The sequence below is a fragment of the Anguilla anguilla genome, chromosome 14, assembly GCF_013347855.1.
Source record: "Anguilla anguilla isolate fAngAng1 chromosome 14, fAngAng1.pri, whole genome shotgun sequence".
NCBI lineage: Eukaryota > Metazoa > Chordata > Actinopteri > Anguilliformes > Anguillidae > Anguilla > Anguilla anguilla.
In genome coordinates, this window is record NC_049214.1 from 15,915,644 (window position 1) to 15,939,240 (window position 23,597).

General features: G+C 40.0%; 2 protein-coding genes, 1 long non-coding RNA gene and 4 other non-coding genes across 8 annotated transcripts; 6 read left to right on the forward strand and 1 right to left on the reverse strand.

The window, feature by feature from the left end:
• The first annotated feature begins 766 nt into the window (after positions 1-766).
• Positions 767-2,935, forward strand: mrps2 (mitochondrial ribosomal protein S2). Its single transcript, XM_035390606.1, has 4 exons — positions 767-903; positions 1,171-1,278; positions 1,440-1,569; positions 1,964-2,935. The coding sequence occupies exons 1-4, from the start codon at positions 879-881 to the stop codon at positions 2,499-2,501; spliced, it is 801 nt and encodes a 266-aa protein (XP_035246497.1). The 5' UTR covers positions 767-878; the 3' UTR covers positions 2,502-2,935.
• A 1,693-nt stretch (positions 2,936-4,628) lies between these two features.
• On the forward strand, positions 4,629-8,142 carry LOC118212586. Of its 2 annotated transcripts, none has more exons than XR_004762272.1 (6): positions 4,629-4,658; positions 5,663-5,729; positions 6,000-6,066; positions 6,360-6,429; positions 7,039-7,090; positions 7,568-8,142. It is a non-coding gene; the product is annotated as an uncharacterized LOC118212586 (long non-coding RNA). The 2 variants fall into 2 exon arrangements; XR_004762271.1 differs by having other exon boundaries at positions 4,640-4,694.
• Positions 5,428-5,561, forward strand: LOC118213491. Its single transcript, XR_004762441.1, has one exon. It is a non-coding gene; the product is annotated as a small nucleolar RNA SNORA17 (small nucleolar RNA).
• On the forward strand, positions 5,765-5,898 carry LOC118213493. Its single transcript, XR_004762443.1, has one exon. It is a non-coding gene; the product is annotated as a small nucleolar RNA SNORA17 (small nucleolar RNA).
• On the forward strand, positions 6,102-6,235 carry LOC118213492. The gene has a single exon (XR_004762442.1). It is a non-coding gene; the product is annotated as a small nucleolar RNA SNORA17 (small nucleolar RNA).
• On the forward strand, positions 6,733-6,859 carry LOC118213494. The gene has a single exon (XR_004762444.1). It is a non-coding gene; the product is annotated as a small nucleolar RNA SNORA17 (small nucleolar RNA).
• A 351-nt stretch (positions 8,143-8,493) lies between the features above and the next one.
• On the reverse strand, positions 8,494-21,914 carry dipk1b (divergent protein kinase domain 1B). The gene is made up of 5 exons (XM_035390605.1): positions 21,133-21,914; positions 16,770-16,904; positions 12,706-12,813; positions 12,162-12,338; positions 8,494-11,639 (listed from the first exon to the last, which is right to left on the reverse strand). Exons 1-5 carry the CDS (start codon positions 21,196-21,198, stop codon positions 10,827-10,829), a joined length of 1,299 nt encoding a protein of 432 aa, XP_035246496.1. The 5' UTR covers positions 21,199-21,914; the 3' UTR covers positions 8,494-10,826.
• Positions 21,915-23,597: the final 1,683 nt, after the last annotated feature.

A 23,597-nucleotide genomic window follows, 5' to 3' on the forward strand; every position in this document is an offset into this window, starting at 1 on the left:
CAGCAGTGCCCCTCCTTCACCTTCACACACACACACACACACACAAACAATCCCCACAGTGCCTCCTACAACCACACAAGGAAAACGGCTGAAGTGGGCATATGTGTGTGCGTATGTGACTGCTTCACATGCCAGTCTTTATAGTGCTACAAGAGAGAGCTTGCAGGGAGGAGAGTTATCCCTGTTTAAAATTCTAGTTTAATCAGCATAAAATGGTCACGCTGGTTTAAGCTGTGTTTTTCACTCTTTTAACTGGTCGAACAGATGTTCACCAGTTGACCAGCCTATATAGTCAGCTAGTCCAGTTTTACCACTAGCTTACTCTAGCAGCTTGCTTTGGCTAGCTTCGTCCAGGTAGAGACCAGCATGGACCAGTCACAAACTAGCTATGACCAGCTAGACACCAAAATCCTAGCTGGTTTTTGCAGGAATTTTCATCAGGGACCAAGTACTCATTCTCTGATATAAACGAATATGTCTAGATTTAAGACAAAACGTCGTTTTAATACATAGCACGTTTGCATGTTGCTTTCTTAGTATTATATGTTGTGTTGTAAAACAGTTAATTACAGAAAATCCTCTTACATTACATTCACTTAGCGTCTGCTCTTGTCCAGTTCTTTTCGCTATGAAGTCATTTTCCAAAACAAAAATGCACAGCTCTACTTAGTTTTATATGCACTGCTTTGGAAGAGTTTAAATAAAGTTGTACATGTACCGGAAATATCGTCGACATTACGAAATACGTAGGGTTGGTGGGTGCTGAAGTCCAATTTTGAGCATGAGTTCTACGTGTAAACCGCATTTAAATTAGCTATGGACTACATATACCATACTGGCGCTGCCGTTTAACCCAAGGTGGGAAGAAGGAGATCGGCATGGCATCAGGGCATCTCGCAAAAGGTGAAATTGTTTTATTAACATGATTGTTTCACAAATAGAGTTCAATGATTGCTAAGTTAATGAATAGGCTACTTACGTTAATTCTTTCCTTTCGTTTATGTCTTATTCGATTAGGCACTGGACTGTAGAATCCACTGGCTATATCGGAAAATTATATATTAGCCGGCGACATTTTACTTGATATGAAGCGAGAGTAGTTAGACTATTAGTGACTGCAGATTATAAGTACATGCTAACATGATCTGGATATTTTTGTGCATATTTCAGCCTTACGGGTTGGCTGCCGTAGACCCTTCTCGGTCATACACGTTCACAGCCGTATGCATGGGACTGCGGTTGTCGCGCAAACTCATGACGTGCAGAATGACAGCAGAGGTAAAGATTTGGAATCATTGCCCTTTCTGTGTTATTAGTGTTTAAAATAAAGTTGATTTAATGTTCTGTTAAATAGTAATCCTGTGATAATAAATATTGTAATTAGACCTTTAGTTTGTACTTGTCAGGTTATCACCTCTTTGTTGAAATTCTGTCCTTAGGTGTAAACGACAAGATTCTCACCCAGCCCTTGAAGCACCCTGACTACTTCCGCCTGTCAGAACTGTTTTCCCTAAAGGACCTATTTGAGGCTAGGGTTCACCTTGGCCACAAAAGAGGCTGCAGACATAGGTATGGTGAGACTGAGTGAGCTTTACTTTTTCATGTTCGTTCTGTGCATTGCATTCATGTATTAAAATAGCATACCACTAGTGTTTGTTATTCATACTTGTAGTATTTCGTACATTGTATTGACCAATTAATTGTCAGTACTACAATTAACATAAATAGTAGCAGTAGTAGATGTTCTGATAGCAGTAGTTGTGTACTTTTGACATCATTATCCATGTTTATTAATGCTATATATCTTAATGCTACTGTTTCGATTCACTTTCAGTTTAAACCATCCAGTTTACTGTACATGTTCAAGTTTTAATATAATGTATTGATTGTAACACAAATTAAACTGTAAAAATTCCATCAGTTCAGAAACTGTCATTATAGTTGGGTGTATGTTCTCCCCCAGGTTAATGGAGCCATACTTATTTGGTTGTCGGCTGGAGCAGGACATTATTGACCTAGATAAAACAGTGGAGCACCTGCAGCAAGCGCTCAACTTCACCGCCCATGTGGCATACCGAGGTGGTGTGATCCTACTTGTCAGCCGGCGCAGGCAGTTCGGCCACCTGATAGAGAATACCGCACGGGAATGTGGGGAGTACGCCCACACTCGCTACTGGCAAGGTGGCCTGCTGACCAATGCGCCTGTTCAGTACGGCCCAGGCGTCCGTCTCCCTGACCTTATAATCTTCCTCTCCGCCCTCAATAATGTATTCCAGCAGCATGTCGGCATCCGAGATGCCGCAAAAATGAACATCCCTACTGTGGGTGTGGTGGACTCTGACTGCAACCCTAGCCTGGTTACCTTCCCTATCCCTGGCAATGACGACTCGCCCTCCGCCGTGGAGCTCTACTGCAAGCTTTTTAAGATGACTATTAACCGTGCCAAAGACAAAAGGAAGCAGATGGAGTTGTTACAAGGCCTCGTCAGCCTTAGCTCATGAGAATGTGGGGCTCCTGCGTAGATTCACTCAGTAACCCCAAACTCACTCACCTTTAGTGACTCGAAAAGAGAGGCCCTGTGCTGGCTGTCCTAGAGGCCGTGTTATGTCCAGTCTTGAGCATTTCCTTTCATTTCCTGTTTGAATAAGACTGCCTTACATAGGATGGAATGATATGATAAAAAAAGCAGTGATATAATGATGTACCTTATATTATTGTACATTATGTGCGGAAAGGTTTACTGCTGTTGTTTGCATATCAGCTTCTTATTATGTCAGCTGTCCTGAATCAGAACTCAACAGGTTAACTTTAATTAACCATTTCTGTATCCGGTCTTTTCATTGTTTTGTGATTTAGTTGCTTTAAATGCATGTTGATTAAATATTACTTGTGCGTCACGGAAACAAAAAATAAAATATAATTAAAAGCTGTGTAATTGGGACCTTTAGCATGTCAAAACAAAATTATTAGTTCTAAGCCTTGTCTACTAATTATTTGCAGTTTTTTAAATAATAATTTTTCAAAAAATTAGTACTCCATTCATCAGCTAAATGTTACTATATAGGTGTTTTTTAAGGGGTGCACTTGCAGATGGAACGGTGTAATGTTTTGTCATTGTTAAGATTTAATGAAGATGCTCATTTTTGAAAAACCACACAATATCTTCCATTATTTTAGTTATTTTTAATTTCAGTTTGCACGGATAACCACCAGTGTAGATTGGGGGCTTGGTCAGTCCTGAATCTGTTTAAATTGGACCATTCTTTGGTTATGTTCAGATTACAGGCTGATGTGGCCCAAATCCGATTTTTTTTATTTGCCTACGTTTGACACTGATCTTTTTTTTTTCTAAGCTGTCTGAACACAAAAATCTGATCTTTTCATATTAGATTTGGGCCACTTCCAGATGCGTTCCTAGATTGGATACATATCCCACCTGTGGCCATGCGACCGCTATGAGAACGGTCAGATCAGAATTCATGTGTCATTTATTTATTTATTTTCAAAGCTACAGTTCACTGTGCAGGTGCAGATCACATTCATCATCACTCCTTTGGTCTTCCTCCGCCTTCATGTCTTCATCCTCAACAGGTGATGAAGCATCATTCGACCTCCACAGCAAACAATCTTGGGACGTGTCCAGTTACTTGCCTACTATTGAGTATACAAGTTTTATATAGCTTGTATGCAACTTGTATACTCAGTAGTAGGCAAGTAAGTTGTTTCAGACACGTCTTTGATCAACACTTGCACTGCTATTTCATGATTCCATGATGGACTGTTTCACAAGCATTAGCCTACTTTTTTTTGTTGTTAATGCTGGTTGTTTTAGGGCAGAGCTCTGTTCACACTTAAGACTACGTCAGATAACGGTCGCTTACAAATTAATGTGAAGAGCTAATGCAAAAAGATCAGATCTGAGTTAGAAATCGTAATTGAGCATTAAGGCCTGTAATGTTCTATTCATGAACTTGCCCGGTCCTGTTTTCTAATCAAATTTAGCATTATGTCATGCTTTATTCTCAGCCATACATTATATAATCAGCTTTTGAGACTATTAGCCTTTTAAGGTAGATTATTTGTGATTAAATAACCTATGTTGTGCACCTTCTGCCATAACATAATACAAATAAAGGGGACAAGGTAAAATATTTGGCATTAAAAATGTGGCAGTCGGCAGTATTGACAGCAGGGTCTTAAGATCGTTTCGTCTTAACCCCGTGCACTTTTGTTGCACATGTGAATGTTCACCAATCAAAATTATCCGGTTTCAACCGTTGCCAAGTTCCTAGACGGTCTGCAACGTGCTCACAGCCTTATTATTTTACTAATTGTAGTGCCATGTTCATTCAGTTCCTGAAACAATGCATACATTTTGGAACTACTACTTGCGGAGACAGCTCTCAACTGACGCGCAAAATTAATCCATCTCACCATTTCCTTAATCAGTTTGGTAGGCTCACATAACTGCATACCGTCCATACACGGTCCTGTGGGTAGGCAAGTCTTGTTACTGTCCCCTCCCTTACTGTTCTGAGTTTGTGCAGATCCCAATAACCAATGAGGCCCCTTTATATTTGTCAAGGCCGAATTTTATTGGAGGATACGTTGGCTTACGAAGTAGTACTCCTCCCTTTAAAAAGAAGCGACAAGCGCAAGTAAGTCTCTTCGTCATTCGCGGTAGTGGTATGTTGGTGAGTAGATAATTGTGTCAATATTTTACCTACTGAGCTACATTGTTGCAACGTATTTTAACTTATCAGACGAGTTTAATATAGCCATTATAACCACATTAGTTGGCTCGGCAACTGCGTGTAGCCTTTTTATCAGCAGTCAGATCGAGTTTCCATTCCATTTGTTAATGTTAGTGTTAGTGAAGGCTACTTGGTAAACTCTAGGCTTTATATACTGGTAACCCTTTATCTTGTGTTGTCCCCGGTTAAGTAGCTAGTTTCTGGATTTGCAGTAACAATTACATAATGGCTTCTTTAGCTGGTGATTTAAGTTAATGCTCATGACATGTAAGTAGGCTATATTGTTGCTCGATGTGGATGGTCTGAGTTGGACGTAAAAAAACACGTAGTTACTATGTTGAACACGGACGACTATCAAATTGTAGGTTCACGGCGTCCAGAGTTTCCATTTTAAAATTTAAATTGCAATTTGCTAGTCATTGATGTTCAACGTAGTTTGTGAGCACGTGTCCTCCCCCCCCCCCCCCCCCCCCATTTGGGCAACGTTCCGCCTGAAATGGTGAATTAAAAAAATGAAACCTAGTTGGTTTGTTCTGTATGGCTTGGCTGTATACTTGTATTGATTTACCATGTGTAAAAATAGCATATTATATTTTTGCCGCTAGTTAACAGTCTTTTCATTTTAGAAAAATGATACTAACTTAAATGATTTTGCCTTGTGAATACTTGTTATATAGCCACTAGAGGCGTTGCAGTACGACTTCCGGTGTCGTGTCTGTGTCATTAGTTGGCTGAGAATATCCGGCCATGTCTACGCTCAATACCCAGCATATCGTGGGTGTTCAGAATGATTGATGGCCGAACATCAATTTGACAAGACTGAGTAGGGATTGAATTCACTGATGGAAATCACACCATTTTGATTTTGAAATGCTGACAAGTCTCATTTGTTTTCCTTTTGTCTTTAGCCTCTTTGTGGAAGTGTTGCATTGTTGAACAATGGATACAATCATGAATCTGACAACCATAAATCAGGTAAATGAAACTTCATAAGTTTGTATACTTGTAATATAGCCACTAGAGGCGTTGCAGTGCGACTGACGGTGTCGTCTCTGTGTCATTAGTTGGCTGAGAATATCTGACCATGTCTACGCTCAGTACCCAGCATGCAGTGGGTGCTCAGAATGATTGATGGCCGAACATCAATTTGACAAGACTGAGTAGGGATTGAATTCACTGATGGAAATCACACCATTTTGATTTTGAAATGCTGACAAGTCTCATTTGTTTTCCTTTTGTCTTTAGCCTCTTTGTGGAAGTGTTGCATTGTTGAACAATGGATACAATCATGAATCTGACAACCATAAATCAGGTAAATGAAACTTCATAAGTTTGTATACTTGTAATATAGCCACTAGAGGCGTTGCAGTGCGACTGACGGTGTCGTCTCTGTGTCATTAGTTGGCTGAGAATATCTGACCATGTCTACGCTCAGTACCCAGCATGCAGTGGGTGCTCAGAATGATTGATGGCCAAACATCTTTTTACCAAGTCCGAGTAGGAATTTCTTGGAAGTCATTGATGAAAGCCACAAAGTTCTCATCCATATTTGGATTTTAATTTGGAATGCTGACAAGTCTGATTTGTTTTGCTTTGCTTTTTTAGCAACTTTGTGGAAGTGAGTTGCATAGTTGAACAATGGATGCCACCATGAAACTGGACACACACAAACCAGGTAGATTGTGCCACATTTTTAAGACATTGGTGTATTATACACATTGTATCTCCTACAAGTTACTGTAGTATGGAACCTAAGTTTGTTTTCCAAGCAACATGTGGGCTAAATATTGCACTCCCTGTAGATGTGAAATAACTCGGGTGGGTGGGGGGGGAGAGGAGAGGAGCGGAGAGGAGAGTATTTTGTGTGTTCTATTGTCCAAGGTTGGATAATCTGTTAATGAAACATGGATTGATTTCATAATTGTAGATGCCTTGGAACAGATGCAGTTCAGGACCAGTGTTCTCTACCTGTTACAGTTTTGCCCCATGAGACGTAACCCTGGCCTAAGTGTCGCGGTTATGCTATAAGAGGGCAAACAGAAACTGGCTATAAATGGCCTAAGTGCCCTGCAGTGGGCATTAGGTATGGTACATGGCCAGATAGTCTCTGTATTTCAGATGCATGCTTTAGAGGTAAGTGTGTTGCCACTAACAACAAATATTGCAGGTGTGTAAAATCAGGACCCTTGTCGAATCTGTTAACATAAATCCTGTTCATAGGCTATTTGACCATGCAGTTTCTATTGTCCCTTACCAACTACCCTGCTCATTTCTTTTTCATCAGCAAATGGTCAAGACTGGCAGACACAAGCACAGAAGCATTTTAGAGCGAAATGGTGAGTGCATTCTGCAGCTCTGATTTCAAAAGAAGTTTATTTTTCTACCATGTACTGCCCTAAAGTGACATTGTAGTGCAAACGTCTGTCATTGCAGTGTCATTTGGTGGCAGACCGTAAGGGGGTTACCCTATGTCTGTTCAGTATCCAGAAAGCAGTTGGTGCGCAGACTGATTGATAGCCTGCCAGAAGCAATGTTCTCCTTTTAAATTGTGGCAGTAGACTGGGGAGGGGGGCAAAATTGAACTGGTTTTGAAGGAATACTTGATTTCAGTTTCAAATGCTTTTGTATAGTAGGTATTGACATCAAAAATGACCTTGGTTGGTTTTAATGACCACAAACAAGATTCTTTGAAATTAAAGTTTACACTGAGAACATGCATACTTTAGGGATGGTTTTTAAAGCTCAGTTTTAAATGCATGCTTTGAGGGAATGGATCTGATTGCTAACTTAATTCTCACATTTTGTTTTGACAGGTGGTGAGTTTGTTTATACTTTATTCTCCTGAAACTGAAGTCTGAAATTGGATCACAGCCGTGTTGAAACATTCAGAGATGTGATGCATTAAACATTTAGTTTCTGTGAACATGGTATTTGTGTTTTGTATATAGTGCCCATTTCCATCTTGACTAAATTATCCCTTTGATACATATATAACTACTGTTGACCTTCAGGAGTTTAGCTACAAAGCTAAATTGCTTGCCTTTTATTGACCAGTTTGGTAATGGGTGTCCCTTAAGCTGTAATGTAGTTTGGCTCATTGGGGGAAATGGGGTAGGGCTTTCACCATCCATTTTGTACATTTATTGATGTTGAAACGCTGCAGTGACACTGGGGTACATTCAGGTCAAGCTTTATGTAATCTTTAACAAAGATTACAGCTGTGGTGGAGTCTGTTTCAATCTAAAAAATAACATTCTCTATACTTTACCTTTCAGTATGCTCTCTGAAATGTTGTGATACCGTACATTTTGCCTGTGTCATTGAGTTTAACCTTTGCTTCTGATGTGGGGAAAATTGCAAATCGATTAAAACTGATTCTATTCTCAAACTGTGTTTTTGGACTCGTTTAAAAACCTTAACCACTAAGTCTCTGGCTCTTATGTTGAACTGTGTTTGTGTTTGTAAAGAGTGTCGCCTACTCCTCCTAAAATTCTTAAATGTGGCATTTTCTATGGAATATCTTTTGCTTTGAGAAGGAACAAGTCTCATTCAGAAATCTTCTGGGCCCAAGAATCTTAAATCCTCCCTTGTTGGAAGTTAGCTTTTGGGACTTTACATAACCACTTGATCATGAATGCCATTAAGCCTATTCCCACTAAGATGCATATTATAGGAAACTGCAATACATTTTTAGAATGTAGCCTTCGTAATGCATTTAAAAAAATGTTGACAACATGCATACTATACACTCAGTGACCACTTTATTAGGTAGACCTGCTCGGTAATGCAAATAGCCTGCTACAGCAAATCATGTGGCTGCAACTCTCTTTATAAAGGAAGCAGACATATGGTAACCAAAAGATGGAAATGCGGATCTAAACCACTTATGATTGTTGGTGACACGTGTGGGGTTTCCAGCATCTCAAACTGCTGCCGCCTTGGGGTTTTCATGGACTACAGTCTCTAGAGGTCACAGAGAATGGTGCAATCAACAACAAAAAAAACAAAAACATTCAATAACAGTTTTGCGGGCAAAAACACTTCTAATGAGAGGTTAGAGAATGGCCTGACTTTTTAAAGCTAATGGCAAGGTCACAAATGCTGAAATAGCTGTTTATAACAAGGGCATCTCTGAATGCGCAATGTCAAACCTTGAAGCGGATGGGTTACAGCTGCAGGTGGGTTGTCCTCCTGTCCTCTTAGAACAGGGAGATGGGACTAAAGCGAACACATGATCACCAAAACTGGACTATTAAATTTAGTAAAAACACTACCTGGTCTTATGAATCTTGATTTCTGCTGCAACATGCAGATTCTCAGAATTGGGTGTAAACTGCATGAGTCAATGGATCTTGCCTTGTGTCAATGGTGCAGGCCGGTGGTGGTGATATTTTGGTGTGGGGAATGTTTTCTTAGGCTCCTTTAATACCAACTTGGCATCATTTGAATTCCACGGCAAATGTAAGCATTGTTGCTGACCATGTGAATCACTTTATGGCCACACCTTGCCGTTTTCAAATGCACGTTTCCAGCAGGATAATGTACCATTTCACAAAGCACGCATCATCTCAAGCTGGTTCCACAAATGACAGTGACTTCAGTTTACTCCATCTCCATCAGTCCCTAGGATCTTAATCCAACATAATCTCAATCCAACCCTTGGGATGAGGTGAAACGGGATGTTCCCAGCATGAATGTGTAGCTGAAAGTGATGGTTTCAAGTCAGCATGAACCAAGATCCCTATGGAATGTTTTGAGCACCTAATTTAATCCATTGCTGCAATGAATTTAGGCTTAGGCTGTTCTGGAGCCAAAAGGGGGTCCTACCCGTTACTAGATGGGTGACCCTAATGAATTGGCCACTGAGTGTACCTTACCAGTAGGAAAGGAACTGACTGCTAACTCTATGAAATAGTATCATACAATTCATTAGTCTTGATTTTTAATAGTCCATTGGAGAGAAAAAAATGTGAGGTGGTTTTCAGAAGACTTGCCTCAAGACATCAGCTTGGTCAGAAACAAAACAGACAAGATGTGGAGGGAGTCATTTTTAAATGTCCCATCCATCCTGAGACTTTATGGTGAGATCATAATGTGATGATAAATTATGTCAGACAGATGTAGAGAAATACAATTCAACAAAACAAGGAATATGACCACCTACATCCTACTCTGCTATCTGCATTCTCTATAGTTTAGAGAGAGTAAAGATTAACTCTTAGATAATTGGCTTTGAATAAAAATATGTACAGTCTGTAAGCTCTTGGAAAAAGGTTAACACATTATTTCCAGGTTTGGTAATATCTACCAGGCAATCCACCTTCACTGGTAGAATACATTTGGCAATAGTGATGCCAATACTAATGAACTGGGTTCTTCCCCAGATTCAGTCAGAGTTTATCTATAAGCAGCCTAAACCTACACTCAGATTCTGTGTGTAAAAATGGTCCTTCCTTCACAACATACTGCACACTGAAAAACTTGCCTAAGAAAAACTTGCCTTTTGTACAAACACACACATACGCCTACACTTTCTTGATATTCCTCTTACAGACAAATACAGAGAAACAATTTCCCCAAGGCAGAATAGAACAATATATCCAAATAATTGTCTGAAAGCTGTGTCCATTGTTATCCATTTTTTATGGAAACTAAAGGCTTTGCTTTACCAAGACCGTTAATAAATACCATAGAGGCATGGCCCTGAGAAACTCAACAACAGATACACAGTTAACAGAAAACATAATTTATGGTTTTCCTTTGACAAACACTAAAAACTCTAAAGGTTGTCGGTCGAAATAAGAGATTTATCTAGTATAATGCACTGAATTCATGTAGTTCCTCTAGGTTAAACTCCACAATTTAAGAACAGATAATTCTTCAAACGATTCTGGCAAATAACGGTTAGGTTATGATAAAACAGGGAACTGCTGAATTCGTAATACGTTGTCATTTTAGTTTGAAGTACTGGTGGTACAGTGGAATTTTACAGATGCTCAGATGTCTTTATAAAAAATCCTGAAAAGAGTGAGAGGGCTATTAGTGACCCCTCAGTGGGGACCCTGTTGTGCTTCAGGAGTATTTTGTGTTGGAGATCTTCTTCCACAGAAGGGTCTTGAGGTTATTAAGAACAAGCGAGTGGTGCACTTCCATTTGGCTGGCGAGACCGCTGAGCGTCACACAGGTGCGTAACTGTTTTTCCAGGTCCTGCCGCAGATCGGGCGGGGCCCCAAACAGCAGGTATTCCTGAAGGAGCTGGCACACCTTAGCAAGGTTGGGCTGCACCACCTCTGTGTTGCACTGCTTCACCAGCTTGTCACAGGTGGCTGTGCAGTCTTTGCCGTAGGTGCAGTCGATGTTGGTCTCGCATCGGCGGCCCTTCAGAAAACCACGCACTGCCATTTCAGACGCCACACTGCGCAGGTCAGCCATCTTGCAGTCGTACTTGCTGTTGTAGCCCACATGGCGCGGGCTCGCATCGCACATGAAGAAGCTGCCATAGGAGCCATGGAATACCTCCTCCACAAACTCCAGGAGTCCAATGGTGATGCGAGCGCGCCGGGGCCAGGCTGGCGCCAGCCACCGGTTCAAACTGGTGCTGATGGCAGTGGGGACCAGCGGCTGCAGGTAGCGTGGAACCTCCAGCCTGTAGAGGGAGCTGTGGGCCACACGCTCTGTCACATAAAGGTCCCCACAGAAGCCCAGCAGCTTTGGTGTGTGCTCCTTCTCTTGCAGCGCCACCATTAGGAGAAATTCGTTGACCTGGAGCAGTGCCCACACCGATTTCGCCTCCGCCAAAGATACCTTCCCATCCTGGTTGACATCAGCCAGGGTGATGATGCGTCCCACCAGGGTCCCCAGTGAGGGCTGCTCCCCCAAATTTGACTGCAGATGGAATGCAAACAACAAAGTGTGAGTGTACCAAGCCCAGTTCCTGAAATGGACACTAAATATTGTGAAGCCTTACTTTAGCAAGCTTTTCAATTAGATGAATGCCTAATTAAGATGAATGAACGTCCTTTTGTGATGAAGCTCTACTATGGCTGCCTTCAACTCCACTGGTAGTAAATTAGCGATACAAATGAGGCAATCTGAATCTGACTGACATTCAGTGCAAAATGCTGCAAAACACATTGTGCTGTTGTCAATACATGCTTTTTCTATTTGGCTATTTTTGGCACACAGCTTCAACCTGCTGTGTCCTGCTCTTTGAGGGTAGCAGGTGAAATACATCATGTCTGACAGCATCAGCCCTTTTACAATACAGTATGCATACTCTTGGGGTCATATTGTCATTGCTAAGCTCTGGACCATAAATGTTAAAAAGTATTCAACGTGATTCAATTTTAGAGATTGATTTATGAAATACATCAGATTACTGTGAGTACGAAGATTACTATCACAAACCTTAAGGAAACTGTGAAGCATTTCTCGGAACTCATCCATGGACGTGCCCCGGGTTGGTTTATCAAACAGTGTCATCTCTTGTCGAAGCACAGAGTCTGGACTCCCATCACCCCTAAATGTCTCCTCAATACCACACTTTATAATCACCGGCTTTTCCTTCCAGACTCCACCATACACCTGCAAGCCCAGACACCACATTAGTGTTACATACAATGCCACCTGGTCTGAGCATAATGATTTTTGTGAATTTTTGAATGAGGACAGCAAGAGATATTATTGACATCATTAATGTTAATTAATCATTAATCAGCCTTTTACTTCATGGAGATTGGGAAGATGGAGCAAAGCTTGTTTTTTTGTAGTTGCCATGTTTTAGCGCTCCAACTTACTCTATGTACTTTAGTATCTAATCTATGTGGAGATAAGCATATTTGTCAGTTTGCATATAAGCAAAATCGGCCCTAGTATGATTCCTTTCTTGTGTGTTTTACAGGGGTTTGTTACGTTATGCAGAATATTTGGTTTCATTTGTTGTGTAGAGCACCTGGTGGGTTGGGGAGGTGGACATGCAGCGCTGCAGTGTCAGGGTGTTCTGCTCACACAGGGACTTGCAGGATGACCCGGAAATGATTCCCCTCCTATAGTGGTCACACTGGGGAGAAAACAAAACCAGGAAGTGGAATGGCTTCCGCAATAGAATCACTCTGTCAGATGAATGCCATATGGATTACCTTCTGGGAAATGCACTTTATACTTCCTACCTCTACTTCTGAATTTTCATCCTCTGGATCTGTTAGGCAAAAATGACATTAAGGCTATGAATTGTGACCTCCTGCAGTGTGCTACTGTTGCCACAGCAATAGTAAGCTTTTTCTGGCTTATTTGACATGAATTATCCTACTGGAAGATAGCTCTCCAGCTCAGTTATCCAATAAGGACATTGATTTCAGACCTTGCCAAGCACAATGGTGTTTTATGTACACAGGCCACTCCAATGATATTTAGAAGCAATGACAGCTTACTTTGAGCACATTAATTCTGATAAAAACACTCAGAGACGAGTTCACTCACTACATCCATTACCCAGCTAATCAGAAGGTGCTCTACTCTCACTATTTTCATCAATTGTTTATAAAGACGCATCTCTTCTGGCTTGTCTTTTGCTCTTTTAACACATACACCCTGCAATGAACAAAAGACATTACCTTTCACTCTTGAAATGACCTTTACAACAATTTTTATATTCCTTTTAATGACGTTAAGCAAGCCTGTCTCATCAGGAGAGAGCCACAATATCAGCCTTTTGTGTGTTGCATAAATTATTCACTAGAAAGACAATGCTGCCATTTGCCGTGATTGCAATCATGACCGAAAATGAAGTGTGGGACACCCGGCAGCATATATTTCACTGCATTTTCGCAGGAAACAACACTTTGGACATCCTCACAAATTTACTTATATCGCTGGAGTAAACAACTCTACCACAAGCCACATTATTCAATGCTGTACTAGAGGTAAGATGAACCCTAATGAACTAACATTTACAAAAACAGAAAAATAGCAGCTGGGATTAAACAAAGTACAAACAACCTTACTAGCAAAAAAAAAATAAATATATATATATATTCCTTTTTATATAAATAGGAATAAAAAGTGTAGTTGTCATTAAATACTGCATAACCAAAGTGTTGAAAGTGCTGCTTCATTCTCACATATATGTGTAACGCTAAATATTCTCACCAAAAATTTGGCATGTTTTTTAAATGTTTATTTGTCTGACACATTGCAATGCCATCATTTAGCTACTTAATAACTTGTTTTCCAGTGATGTTGCAAACTGAACAGTAGAAACCCATGACATGCTTCACTAACTGTAAAAACAACTTCAGTTGTTAACTCAGTATAGGTAATTCAGAGCTGAAGTGGAATAAAAGTTGACATTTAAAAATGAATTGAGAGAGTCTGTCTTACTTCATTGTCCTTCAGTCTGTACTACAGTGGTCCACTCCACACTATCCTTGTACAAGAGGCTTTTAAGAACAATACAAATCACAAATTCTGTAAGTGTTCTTTTTCTAGCCCACAGACACAGTGGCACGTCTGAAGGCCCCATTGCGGAGTACAGCTGTCCTCCTTCTTATCCTGCTGCCAGAGAAGGACCCCCAGGAGCAGGGTATCGGGCCCATGTTCACCCTCACTGCAGGACAATGTTATTAATCCTGGGTAACCTGAATCCCCGCTACATTCATGCCAGCTGACAGCCTAAATCTGTAATGAGGAGAAAGGCTGATAGTGCTGGTCATGATATGCTTTAGCATGCACTGTATCCAGACTGCACCATATTGACAACTACATGACATAAGAGTCGACTGAGGTAATGGGCATTTTATCGAATCTCACTGACCAGAAGTTGACCCCATCACGAATACAATTGCTCAGGACAGCTGGCTTATTGTTTCAAAAACACAATAATGGCAACAAAAATGGTTCAAATGGAACATTGGTAATACTAGGTTACACTGAAGGGCTGAGTCTGGTTTTCAGCTGCCATTTTCTAATGCTGGAACATTAAACACTAAACATTAACAACATCAGCATGCACCTCACAGAAGGCAGCACTTTACTGTCATCAATATCACTAACAACAGACAAAAAACATTACAAAGTGAAAACATGAATACATGAGTTCTACTGGATATAATCAAAGAAGTCATAGGAGCTTCAGCTAGCTACATAACTGGGGCTTGCTAAAATGTGAATTCTGTGACTCGGTTTAGTTCATAGATGGCACAGATTGATGTTACATTCAAGACATTAACAGCAAATTACTCAAAAGTCTACATATTAATGCAACTAATTACATGATGTCTGTACTGTTCTACTGCAGTTATAATGTGGTGAAGTTTCTGTCTGATGCCTGTAAGAAAGTATTCCTTGTAGTACCTGGTTGGGAGACCTGGTGGGCTTTATGGTAGAGAGGCTGCTGGTTTGCTACAGGCATACATAGCTGAGCAGGTCTACATAATTATAGAATGGAATGATCAAATATTTGTAACTGATATTGCCCAGCACTAGTGGGTGGATTTATTTGTTCATGCTATAAAAAAAAAAAGTATCTTAACAAGAAAACTGTTAACTGTTTTGATCCATTTTAGTTCTCAAAGATAACAAATCAATATCAATCTCATGAGTAGTTCATAACATAAGATAGGCAGGACATGTATATGCACATCTCCTTCTGGGGATTCAATCACTGATTGTCCTGAATTACATCCACTGATTCAGACTGAAAAGAAAATGATCTTTTGATCCCCATGACTTCTTCTGATGATGATATATATATTCACTGTTATAGACACAGAAACACCATACATTGCTTTCTAAAAACAAATGACTTGCTCAGGCCATATGTAGCAGCAGATACTCTGTTCAGGAGAGTGGACACTTTGTTCCAAATACGGCCCTGATGATATGCTTTCAATATAGGACATCAACATCATCAGTTCGTCTCACATCAAAAGAGAATGGATACTGCCACTGAAGGTCTCAATGACTCCATTGTACCCTTATTTTCAATGCCTTCAGCCACTGAAGGCCAGATGTGCCCAAGAGGCCTAATTCAGCTAACTCTGGTTGCAGTGAGATGGCTCGGGAAACCTAGGTTCCCCAGCCTGCTGTCACTCCTGTCAGACTAGATGTGGAAATAGCTAGTCTGCTAGGACGCTCTTACTCAGTGCTTGGGCGCAGTGTGTCACACGACGCCCTGTCTTCTGAAACTGTGGACCTGGCTGCTGAAAGACGCAGATGGCTCTGGGCGGGCTTTCAGCCAGATGTCATGAGCATGTGGCTGACAGTCAGGTCACCCTCCAATCTTTCCAGTGTACAGAACTGTGTGCATTCTGTTCTCGGTGAACTTAATGTAATGCAATTTCTGAAGAATTTAAGAGTGATTTGCCTTCATTCGAATAGTGAAAGGCTCACCCATACAACTCATTTAAGGTATACGTCACTGCCATTTCCACATGATGAGATAGATGGATCTTTTGGGGCTTCATCTTAATCACCTCACCATTGTTCCTGCCATTCTCATTCTCCAAATGAGCTCAATGAACTATAAAAAAATGCCTAAACTGGACGTAATACCACATTTGAAAATATACATTGCATTTATAAATGGCTACATAGTTTAGTTCAACAAAGATTACAAATACTTTTTAATACAGTGCAATGCTCAGTAAATAAAACAGCATAAAGGATGTAGTAAGTTTGTTACATTATTGTCTGCAGAAATCGTACAGATATGCAGAAGTATATTCCAGTACAGAAGTACAGTACATACCTGAGCTACCAAATATTGGGCTGGGCTACCAAACTAGCCCAGAGGACTACCATTTGCATTTATGAGTTTTTATTCCCTGTATAATTTTGTAAAATGAGATCATGACTTGATTCAGTAAAGTTGATTTATTTTTAAGTTGAACAGTTGATTTTATATTTACTCTTTCTGGAAACTGCTGAATGGCAGTCTTCTTTCAGATAGCTACTGACTCACACCACACTTTGGAACATGACTAGAGAAAGCAGCGACAAGAAATGAAGTCTACTTACAATGACCATGTGACAGACATGTCCACGGCAGAGCTCAGAATAGGTTGAGTAATGCATGTAAATGACCCAGCTTCCCACTAGGATACCCAGCCACGCCAGGAATAGGTATTTCACCTTGATGGCTGGGAGACGACTCTGCAGGGAAAAGAGGTGAAAGAGGGCCAGCGAAGCAAAGTCATCAATAACGTCTGAAACAATATGGAAGCACTCTGGTAGGTTTACAACAGGCAGAGCAAAATACAATTGTTTTACATACTCAAAATCACACAATATCCATTCATGATTGTGATCTTCACCCTTACTTTTAATTTCATGATACAAGATAATTAGAATAGAAAGGAACAGGGAAGATGAGATGCCACCCTGTAGAATGATGCATCACAACCTCTAGCCTATAGTTTGGTTGCTTCTCTGCTTCACGCTGAGCACTAAAGAGGCATATTTCTGTCTTGGCCTGGTGTCTTGTCCAGAGGGCATACTTAAAAACTGACAGCCTCATGCAAAGTACAGGGATTAGCTAGCTCAATTGGGAAAAACCACATTTCATACACCAAAGATTCAACACTTCAGCTTTACAAAAGATCACACACTTTGTCAATGCTAGTTTTGGTAGCGCCGTTTATGGACTTCAGCACCTGAAATGTGTGACCCAATATCTCCAGATTTAATTTGTTTCTAAATCAAAAGCGAATGCACATTGGGGGAGCTGTTAAATCAACCAAGCTTCAAGTCAATAAAACAAATAGTTCTCCTGATACATGCAATTCATTTTCCGACATATAGAAATAACTTTGTGATGGATGCCCTATGGCTGGCTCTATACAATGAGATCCTGAACAAAATGTAATCACAACCTCTTGCTCTGTCAGGTAATTACATTTTTTCTAAAAAAAAAAAGAAAAAAAAAGTGACTTCAGCTCCTTGAGCGGCATGGGTAGTGTGATTTACACTTTCGACCAATCAGCAACAAGCACATGGAGAACATCGGAGGTTGACAATATGCACTCAAAGAAAAAAAAATAGGACACATGACAAATGAGCTGAGACCTGACTTATAGATCAATGGAAACATTTTGCACTGAGCTGCTGTTTTTCTCTTATCGGATGAGTTTTGAAGATACAGAATTATTTATTTATTAATGTGTAAATGTGTGACAAAAAATATAAGGCAGCCAGTCTTTAGTTAATAAACCCTATTTAAGTGTGGCTTCGGTGGACAGCTCTAACAATGACTTTGACCTTAACGAAGATTAGCAGTGAGTGCTGTCACAGGCAAAGTGAATGCCCTTTCTTCCTCTGACTTCTTCCCCCTTATCTTTCATTCAGAAGGTGAGTCTGCTGAAGGTAAAGACATCTTATTACCTGCCCTTACACTGCGTATGTGGGTGATCAGTCCCTCCTGGGCCCACGCCATCTGGGAACTGTCCCGAGAAGTGACCGCAGTACAGAGCAGAGCGAGCGGCTTCTCCCTCAACACACAGGGCGGCGTGCCCGAGCACAACAAAGCCCGCTGGGAGGGACGAACAAGTCACCGCATGCACGAGAGACGTGCCGCCGGGCACAAAGGACACTGTGTTTCCCCCTCCCGTTAATTCATCACAACTGACCCGTGTTTTTCACGTGCTGTTATCTCTATGGCCAGCGCCTCCCTCTGTCCCAAATGTGATCATACTACCCATTGTCTTTAGCAGTGAAAATGCATCTTCAAGCTGACTGACCTTCTAAATGCACAGCTTTAGTTACCACTGCCATCCACCAGCTAAGGCTGAAGTCATATTCTTTCCCAGATTACTGTTAATTACACCTGTAATGAACAAACTGCATATTAAGCATCCTAAGCATTCTGTGCACTCGTTTTAAATGAATATCCTAATTTGCACATCTCTAATCTAGGTCATGCTCCAACCATGACTCTAGTCATAGTGGGAAAAAACTGTGGGATAGTCTAATGCCATAGGGCACATGGGTAGAATTTAGTCGAGAGACAACAAACAGTTGAGGCTAACTCCATAGTGTATCAGATGAGGAAATGGCAATCCGTATTCGTTAAATGTTGGCATGACTTGGCATCACAGGTACAAGGTTAACGTTAACAACACCCATGACTACACCAATATGCATTACATAGCATACTGCCTACAACAGCCTCTCTTTCCCTACTCTTAGGCCAGTAAAGTCTGCATGTTTTTTCTATGTTTGCAATTTCTGTAGCCTTGCTTTGCCACTTCGGGGATGGATTTTTCTCCAAAATAACTTTGAAAGAAGTTATAATGTCAAAGACAGTGGAGGAAAAAACAAACTAGATTTTTAACGAGTATTTGTACTCTCCTGAACAGACTACAATCAATATGACAATTATTCCTTCTATACCTTTATTCTCAGCATTACATCAATTTATCACTGAATGAAGATGATTCACAAGATTTTATAAAATTTACACAAATTGTGAATTTAGGGCAGATTGCATAATCTATGTTTCCAAGTTTTGTTGTTTCTTTCTCATTGATAGCATGCCCAGTGCATGTTTTGTTATTTTGGTAGCTACTGACATTTATCCACAGACTTTGCAAGAAAAGAAACATCTTGAAATTTAAACAGGTTTACAAAGTAGAGTCCCAATTAATTTACATATCACTAAATGTACATAACTACACTATCCAATCAAAAATTGGATTTAATAAAACCAAATTATGATCAATTAGTCACAGCAAGCAATGTATTATAAAAGGCTTCTGACAAATTTCCTTGTCTTGTTTATTATAAGATGCTTTGGGTCTTTTTAACTGAAAGAAGATGCAAAATATCAATTGATGCTGAAGGCAAAGACATATTTTTTTGTGCCTGTAATGGTCACATTTGTGGAATGTTGGCCTAATATTTGAGTATATGTATAGGCTAATGTCTAAACACTTGTTATGTATCTTCAAACCAATGTGAAACTGTTCATTTCTCTGGTATTAGTGATAATGAACAGTGATAATCCATACTGATAAGTGAAAATTCTGACAATAGAAAATAGCATATTATTGTAACAATATATATCACTCCACGATTGAATAAGCTCTCACAAAAACATTAACTTACAACATTGTACAACATTTTTCTTCTCATGAAATGCATGCTGATGTTCCCATGATATATATACACACAACATACACTACATACCAGTCTATTGGTAACAATATTTCATCACATTTAACTACAATTGTGCTATGCTTTGGAAGTATCTGCAGAAGTATTAGTGGTCATAGTGTTTAAAATGTGCTGTACACCATAGTTACTCAATATAACTACACAACTTGGATGCTAAAAACAAATAAATATGTGCAAAAATGTTCAGTCACATGCTTTCTGTTGTGTCTGTGTTCTGAGGAGCTGGATTTCTTTGTTTCACATTTTTATTGGCATCAAAACCACACTGAGCTTGCATCTTCTGTTTGTCAGTAGGGGAAGTGAACATGACGCTGACATAATGAGGGCATAAATTCTTAAATAGACGCATCCATCCTGAATAATGAGGAAGAATGCAACATCATCGTACAATTCATGAACCCTAATTACAATTAAATTAATTACCTGGATATTACTCCTATCATTAATAGACGTCATGGTTGTCTACTCAAAGCATAATATTTAGAGCAGGCCAAAGAAACATACCATACTCTACACACAAACTTGATACGGTATGTAGATCATTCAAAAAAAAAACCGCAGCTTGTTAATTGGCTTAATCCATAGATTGCTCTGAAAACCGAGTGATGTTATAAAGTGAACATCACAGTAAATGATGGCGGCTGCATATAGATTCTACATACTTTTCATATTTTATTCAGATACTTTATTCCCCCCAAATAGTTGGGTAATTTATTAAATTTATTCCAGACTTGGTCATCACCACATGTGTGTGTGCGTGTGTACGCGCGCGCTTTCTAAATTACTAGAGTAAGCGTTGTATATTAATGTCGATTATTACGTTGATCCAAACGAGGTTGGATCCATCAACACAAAAAACAGCTAATTCGACGTAGCTAATAGGCCATTTGCCATTGCATGCTGGGTGAGCGGACTTTATCATCACATAACAAGCAAGCTAGCTATGTACCAATGCAGAAGTGCCCCTTATTATTAAGTATTAACAATAGCTGTTACTTCCTTCATTGGATGCTCATAAATAATAACTCTACAAAAACGACCTAGCTACTTAATGTCAGGTACGTTAATGTTAAGGTTATTGCAGAATGGGCTAATGCAAATTGTCCTTTTGAAATGCGTGTCTTAGCTACCTCACTAGCAAACATTTTAGCTAGCTTGCAAATTGTCATGAAACGTCATCATCCCCATGGTTTTAAACAACTGTCCTTACCTGTAAACCTTTCGACAAGGGGCAAAACAACACTAAATGCACGAATCTTCGCAAACTCCTCGTCATGTTTAGGTCCGGAGAGGCTTTCAGGGATGCAGATGATGGGCAAATCAGTGTACCTTTATTCCAATTGAGTCACATCTCATGGCATTGTCCACGCAAAACATAATTCATCACCCAATTCCTCCAAGATTACTGAATTGACAGTTTCCAAAGGAGTCAATTTCGCCCGACATGCGCATGTGGTTTAAAATGTCGTTATTTTGATGAATAAAAAAAATCCAATTACGACAACCTTACAACACTGCGTCTAGTAGCCTACTAGTAGAAGAAATGGTCTGGTTGCCGGGTCAACAAGCAAGGATTCTCTGACACGCGGGGTGAGATGACAAGAACATCAAGATCCAGCGGGATTACTAGTCACATCACAACGTAGATCACCGTGAAAAAAATAATTTCAAAGCAATCCCTTTAAAATAGGGGGAAAATTATTTGCTAGCTACATTTCTTTCACTAAGAGAGAGAGCTAGTGGCAAATAAATAGATTATGTTAGCAATGAAAGTAACATATCCCTCTTCAGTGAAGTCAGGGTTCTTTTTAAATTCCAGAAGGAGCAAACACTAAGTACTGTTGACGGGACGATTTCCCCATCGCTTTCAGATAGCCAGTTTCATCAGTCGAGCTCTTCCAAATGCTTGCGGTTAGGTGTAATAGCTACCGCGTTTGAGTACCGTCAGGGAGGCATCTGGGTACTGCGCTGATACATCACAACCCTCCGTTCTGCAGCGGCTGCGTTTCACGGAATCAGACGTGAAGCTTTAATTAAAGGGGAAGTGATGCTCGAACAAGATGCCCGATCCTCCGACTCCAAACAGGAAAGTAAATGTTCCTTTTAGTGAATGGTCAAGCGATATTTGGACGGCGACAGTAAAGAAAGTCATCTTTCGTCCCAAACGTGTTTAATGTTGCAGTGGGCAAAGAAACATTGCGTTAAATAAATTAAGCAATCATAAATGCCTTGTAACATGCAAAGTATTGCTGAAAAGTCACTGGCCGCTGGCATCTTATTTATTTTTTTCACAAGAATACCTTGTTTCATAATAGGCTACATATTTTTTTTCTTCACAAATATGTATTATGTAAATAAATCTGCTAATTACAAAGTAAAATTCTATTTAATAGAGGTTAAAGACAAGAAATGTGACATTCCCTTGAAAATTCACTTCTGAAGGTATTATTTTTTATAAATATTTGAAACCTAACAATACACTAATAATAAGAATGGCATAGTACGTCCTGGAGCATAATTCCCTAATTCAAGTCGTTATAGAACACATCAACCTATTGCCATTCAGACAACTCTACCTTTATTTAAAAAGCTATCTGTTTCGTCTGCCCGGTGAGCATAACCCTATCAGTTTATAATAATGGAATTTTAAAAGCAAAATTAATGATAATTTAGAATAAATTAAAGCGAAAGTCTCAAAGCTGAAGAGAATGGTCACCATCTTGCTTGTTTGCTGTTTATTGCCTCTGCATGCAAGTGATTCATGCAATATTTCAATACTGACAGTATTTACGATTTTTGCCTAGCTAATACCTCCTGATGGGCTATATCACTCCACCCCCCACCACCACGTTCAGTAGCACAAGGTCAGTAGAACAGTCATTTTCAAAATCACTGTACAGTAATTGAACAGCACTCTTGTGGGGCTGAAGGGAGTCCAAATCATTATTTAGCCCCTTGGCTGAAATAGACTTTTCATTGGACAGGGACATTAACACTCCGGCCAGCACCTTTATACATCCATGGACAGGAGTCTACATGTAATGTGATCCTTATTATTAATCTGGTAGGTCTGTGGTTCAAGAGGGTACTTTTGCTCTGTCATTCCCATAGTGCTATGTTTAAAATGCCAGTGTTATAAGGATATACACTAATGCACCTACAGACCCTGTTGCTTCTCCTGTTCTGTAGAAGCACCCTAGTGGTGCAATCAGCAAATGCACACCCACAAACCACTGTTGTTCTGTATTCCACAGCACTACATCCAGTATAGTTGGCAGTTTGCTGGGTAGTTCTGGTGCTGTTGACTGAGAGCCTGTACTTCAGTGCCCAGAACAGCATGATCATTTGATCTACCCCAGTGAACTGGAACACAACAGAACACACTTTTCATTTGCCTGTAATAACCAAAATAGCACCAATTCAGTGCAGTTATTCTATAATGTGATATATTTGGACATTAAGACAATTTTTTTCTTTATTGAGAAGTTCCATTGTACCGATCCACTAGAGATTTCAGGTGATGACATTCTAAGAAAGAGAACCCAGGGTGATTAGTAAATCCTCAAGGCAACAGTTTTGATTTCCTCTCTCCCACTCTTTCTCTCTCTCTCTCTCTCTCTCTCACACACACACACACACATACGCACACAATTTCTCTCACTCTCTCTCATCCAC